This window comes from Tachysurus vachellii, chromosome 17 (genome assembly GCF_030014155.1).
Source record: "Tachysurus vachellii isolate PV-2020 chromosome 17, HZAU_Pvac_v1, whole genome shotgun sequence".
NCBI classification, from domain to species: domain Eukaryota; kingdom Metazoa; phylum Chordata; class Actinopteri; order Siluriformes; family Bagridae; genus Tachysurus; species Tachysurus vachellii.
In genome coordinates, this window is record NC_083476.1 from 8,371,313 (window position 1) to 8,377,312 (window position 6,000).

The 6,000-nt window shown below is 35.7% G+C and overlaps 1 protein-coding gene across 1 annotated transcript; it reads left to right on the forward strand.

Annotated features, from left to right (window-relative positions):
• Window positions 1-225: 225 nt before the first annotated feature.
• Window positions 226-5,774, forward strand: s100z (S100 calcium binding protein Z). The gene is made up of 3 exons (XM_060890882.1): window positions 226-305; window positions 2,279-2,438; window positions 5,471-5,774. Exons 2-3 carry the CDS (start codon window positions 2,298-2,300, stop codon window positions 5,621-5,623), a joined length of 294 nt encoding a protein of 97 aa, XP_060746865.1. The 5' UTR covers window positions 226-305; window positions 2,279-2,297; the 3' UTR covers window positions 5,624-5,774.
• Window positions 5,775-6,000: the final 226 nt, after the last annotated feature.

A 6,000-nucleotide genomic window follows, 5' to 3' on the forward strand; every position in this document is an offset into this window, starting at 1 on the left:
ATTCGGTTTATTACAGTGTACATACAGTGAATATGTGGTATAGTGATACAGTGTATGCCAAGGTTAATAATGACTCTCTCACAGTGTGTGCAGGTGTGTAACAGGCAGCAGAGAAAATCATGGAATCACCATGGGACTGCAGCTCAACCGTCACATGTTCCCACAACAACGGAGGAGGGCCCCACTTGAAAGGAAATTCATAAACAACTTGTTTCAAAACCCTCATGCATTATTCACCTTGAACGTCCACACTCCAAGAGAGAACAGACCATCAGTCCCACAATTCATCTATTTGCCTTACTCAGGTAAGCTCTCTTGCTCCTAAACCTAAACATAGCTGTTGAGTGTAATTTTGTAGTGTGATTAATTACTTGCATATAAGCTTAGCATATCAATCATTTAATCATCACTGTACTTGTTGAATAAATCACTCTGTTTAATAGATTATTTTAATTATGGACTTTTCTTCTGCCATGTATAGATAAGCATATGCAATTTATATGATAGTTTGTATTTTAGTTTGTATTAGTTTTTAATTACTGGCACTTTTTTATGTAGTTTTAATAATAGGATTATTTTTCTGTGGAAAGTTTATTTAATGTCTTCCGGTTTAGTATAAGGGAAAAGGTTGTGTGTATCTCGGGTATCTTTCCATCTCTTTCATTATTTTATTTTTGTCATATCTGGAGAGTTAGGATCAGGTTTGGGTGGAATGTGTGTAAAATGAAAAAAGTTTTTTTTGCAGTTGCGGTTCAATAATTAATATCAATATAATCAACAATTATAACAAATTCAGTAGAATAGGAAATAAAAATCAAGTTAACATTGATAATCACAATTGCAAATAGAGGAACCTTATAGAAATGACAGCTGTACATTTAGACCTTCAGTTGAATGAACTATTATTTTTTTTAGATTCAAGTTTATCCCAAAATTTCATATCACATCTAAAACAAAGCAAACACAATTGTATTCATTTTAGCAGTTATATTCAGTGTTATAATTTCTTCTATTTTTTAGTTTAGATTAAATATTCATTTGTACATTACTACAGGTGGAAACACAATAAATGAAACTCACTCACATTAAATGAAGCTTTAAAGACTAATAACACCCTTGTTAGTCCTTGCCCCACACTTTAAGTGCTATATTGAAAGTGTGTGTGTGTGGAGGCGGGTCCCAGTGTATGATGCTGGTAATAAAGCAGGTGAGAGGGAGGGATAGTCCACCTTAGCAATTACATGAATAAAGCTTTATGATAACAAGGTACAGCAGATATGGCAATATGTCACAGAGTCATATCACAGCAGATCATTCTCCACCGGAATCACACTAATGCAATGATAATGAGCTGGATCTGCAGAGTATAGCTTAGAACCTTACTGATATAAGCCTCTGGCTGAGGGAGCAGATTTATCTCCTTGAACTTCTGCATCTGCTTCTGAACATGTAGACAATTATATGGAGATTGAATAGATGGTCATATTCACACCGTAAAACATTTCAACAGTAGTTCAACTTTGCAGCAAAAAGTCAAAGTTAGTTAACTAAACTCGAAGATAAGCTTTACATTATCTTCAAGTCTATCACATAGACACTGCACACTTATAAACACTTTATTTATAACTTTTGTTTCTTATGCTGCTTCTTTATTATTACTATGCACCAACACACCAAGACAAATTCCTGTACATTCCTGTACATTCCTGTAAACCCTACAGTACATGGCAATAAACCTGATTCTGATTCTGATAACTTAATGTGGCTGTCATGCTTTACAGTGCAGTGAATGGTACAATACAAATGTTTCGTTTATCTTAAATGTTTATATAGTTATAGAAGAATCAGCTACATTTCATCACTTCATATATATATATATATAAATATATATATATATATATATATATATATATATCAAAATTATTATGTATTATATTGTTAAGTAAGTAATTATTTAATTGAATAACTAATTAATTTATTAATTTTATTATTATTATTATTATTATTATTATTATTATTATTATTATAGAATATCAGCAGTATGGATGATGTTGCTACTGACAGTGCCATACACTAATATAATAGATGTCAGTTGCATAAAAAGTCATTTAAGGGTTTATGCATATTTTCAGACTTAAATTCATGTATCAATACACACATTAAATGATTCAAGTACTTTTGATAGTTGTGAAGGTATTACCTGAATTTTGGCTCAGATGGGCTAGAGGTTGTTTGTACACAGCTAAGGCTAATTCATTCATTCATCTGTTGTGTGTAGTGTACTCTGTGCAGTCATCATGCCAAGCCAGCTGGAAGGAGCAATGGATGCTCTGATCCGTGTGTTTTACAACTACTCAGGTAACGATGGGGACAAATTCAAACTGAACAAAGGCGAGCTGAAAGACCTTCTGAACAGTGAGCTCACTGAATTCCTGACAGTAAGGCCTCACACACACGCACACACACCCACCTTTTCTCTACAACGGCAAAGAGACAGTAAGAGAACAAAAGAGAGAGACAGACATACAAGCAGATACACAAACAGAGAATGAACAGAAATAGTTTGTTGGTCAACGAGACATTTTTGCTGTTTAGGAGCAGTCATGAATATTATATGTATGGAATGAAATCAGAGTCAGAGAACCTGAACCTGAATTTCTAATGCTCGGTAAGAAACATGTACATGTACAATATTTGAAAATATTAGGTTACAAATCCAGGAAATAAAAATTAATCTAAAAAAAATACACCAACAAAATTTCTGTTTTTTCATATAGCTATCCAAGATACTACCAGGCTGCAACTGAACACTATTCTGGCCGATCACAACACATCTCTGAGCTAATGGAGGCTTGCTTTATTAGTTATACTTTTTGGTGAAGCTTAGTGTTATCCGAGAGGAGCAACCCAATAGAATGTTACTTGTTTATTTGTTTAATTAGCTTTCATGATATGAGTTAAGCAACTGCTTCATTTCTAGCACACTTGTTTTTCATCAAATATAAACTGGGTGACAGAATTTTGCCTAAATGCTTTTCATGGGAATGAGCTGATCTGAAAAAAGTGTGGAGCACACAGACTCCAGTGTCATTATATTTTATCATGAAGTTCCTGAATTAAGATTGCATGCTACATGTCCCACTAGGGACAGCAATACTCTGAACCAATGATACACTGTATTAAAAGAGGCTTAGTGTTTTCACTATGCTGCTTTGAGACTCCCTGATCACTCCATGATCCAATTTATTCCCACCTACCAGAAAATTTTACTCTGTAGAGATCATGCAACTGCTTAGGATTACTGAAGATTATTAAAGGTGCCCTTCCACACAAAACCGTTTTTACTTGGATTTTTTGATATGTGTTAGGTCCATATGTGTTTGTGAATTTGAAAACGAACTGCTACCTCCGCGGTCAGTTCTAGCCACTTAAAAGAAATAAAAGGAGAAATCAGGTCAGTTGGAAAAGCTGGTCACTCTGACGTCAGAGTGACTGAGCTCATTAGTATTCATGAACTCTCCCACTTGAGACCGCGCCCCCAGAATTCGTGTAGCTCAGTGAGTTTCCTATACAGCAAGGATGGCCAATTTTACCTGCAGTGTGAACGTGGCCTTCCATATGTGGTCCTGAATCAGACCCAAATCTGATCTTTTCCAATGTGGCCGCAGTGTGAACAGCCAAGGCGGATTTGATGCGACTTTTACGTCAATCTACATCGACATTCGTCACAATTATGCGCCGGCGAAAACTTTTTTTTTCTTTTTTCTTTTTGCGCCGGCGAAAACGTGACACAAACGTGACTGGTAACGTGTGTGTTTAGAGTGTTATATAAAGTGGTTACGTGAACCAGCTCATAATGCTTGCATTGAATACATCAAATTATAGCATTACATGATGATTCAATACTTCCTCCATAACCTCGCCAACTTTTTAGCGCAACGGCGTGCTGCGTGCGACGTCATTGTTATTGCTCGTTTGCGCATGCGGGTCAGTTAAAAACAGCAAACAGTTCACAATGGTATCTGATATAGGCCACATTTTAAAAGGTAATGTGAACAGCCAAACAAAAAAAATCAGATCTGAGCAAAATATCCGAATTGAGCATTAAGACTTGCAGTGTGAACGCGGCCGAAGTGGCCCAGATCTGATTTTAAAAAATCAGATCTGGGCCAGATTTGAGTGTTCACACTACTCCTGAAGAAGTCTGACCTGGTCACTTGACCAGAAAAAAAATCGGATTTGGGCCACTTTTACCTGCAGTGTGAACGTGGCCTTATTGCGCTGGGTGAATGAATAGTCATGCTCTCATATCCTAGCGGTTAGCCAATCGGAGCCAAGCAGCATAGCTCATTTGAATATTCATGAGAACTGGCGCAAATCGAGCTGAGTCTTCCTGCAGGCTTTCTATACCACACTAGAATGGCTTGAAACAAGGTAACCATTTTTTCCACAAAAAAATGTTACAGAGTCCATGGTAAACTTCAGACATTACCACAAAAGTAATGAGATACATGTAGCAGGGCACCTTTAAGGATAGAGGGCTTACTAATAGCAAGCTCCACGGGTTAACCCAAACTCGTGGTATAACTCGTTTGGTATAAACTCGTTTGCAAAAAGTAATCCTAGCATCAGTGGTTAATCAGCTTGCAGCAGCATAACACTACACTATGTGTTAGATTTAGTTAGAGGATCTAAACCAAGTAAGTGTAGCAAAAAAAAAGAAGATACCAGGAAGGGTCAAATACTTTTCAAGGCACTGGAGAAGTTTTAATGAAGAACAAACTTATTTTAGTAAGTGGGAGTGACTGAAATGTATTCAGAATGCTTCAGTGAATTCTATTTTTAACATCTGCATTTCTTGCTACTCTTAGTAAATGCTTTATCCTGTGCAGGATTATTGTGACATTAGACATTGCTTTCATGTATTAAATCAATTGGAAATTTGTTTGACTGTCTGTCCTTTGTCCTTCTTGTCTGACAGTGTCCCCTGTCTCCATGTTTATTTTAAGATACAGTACCATGCAGAAACATATGACCCACATCCCTCATGCCATAATTTATTAAAAAAATCAAAAGTTATTAAAATCAAACCTCATACTCAGATCTTTAACAAAGAAATAAAATGAAATCAGAACATAGAACATGCCAAACCTTTAGGTGGATGGGTTGCAACAGCGGAAGACCAGTTTTTGTCATGTTACACTTCTATCAGCCAAGAACAGGAATCTGAAAATTTTAACATGCAAAATGAAAGCAGACAGTTGATGTTATGGTCTTTTTAGAAAATTTGTTAGAGCATTCAAATGTCTAGTTTCCTGAAGTGATTTATTTGTTTCTGTATTTAAGTTCAATTAGCATGCATTTGACATCTGTATTCATTTGCATCTGTTGACATTATACTAATTATTGCTCTCTCTCTCTCTCTCTCTCTCTCTCTCTCTCTCTCTCTCTCTCTCTCTCTCTCTCATAGTCGCAGAAGGACCCTATGTTAGTGGAGAAGATTATGAATGATCTTGACTCCAATAAAGACAATGAGGTCGATTTTAATGAATTTGTGGTACTGGTGGCGGCATTGACTGTCGCCTGCAACGACTTTTTTCAGGAATCGCAGAAAATGAAATGAGAGTGTAGAACATCAAACTATGTTAAAACTGCTCTATTAGCTTCTGATTGTAAATGTGCATTATTATAGTGTGCAATTCCTTGTTTGCATGACTGTGTGTGTTGCGTTTATGTGTGTATCTGAATCAGAATACTTTCCCCTTAACTTATGCTCACTGGAAATAATTAATTTGTTAAATTTATATTAAATACTTGTTAAATTTATATTAAATAATTATAAATTTAAATTAAATACTTGTCTATTGGATTCAAAATGAAACAGACTTGATTACTTTTGCTTAAAATCTGATTTAGCATTCACATAAATACTTCCATTAACCTCATTGGCCGAATCAGAGCATCCCAGTTGTGTGAATTATAGTTTGTAATAGATTTAAG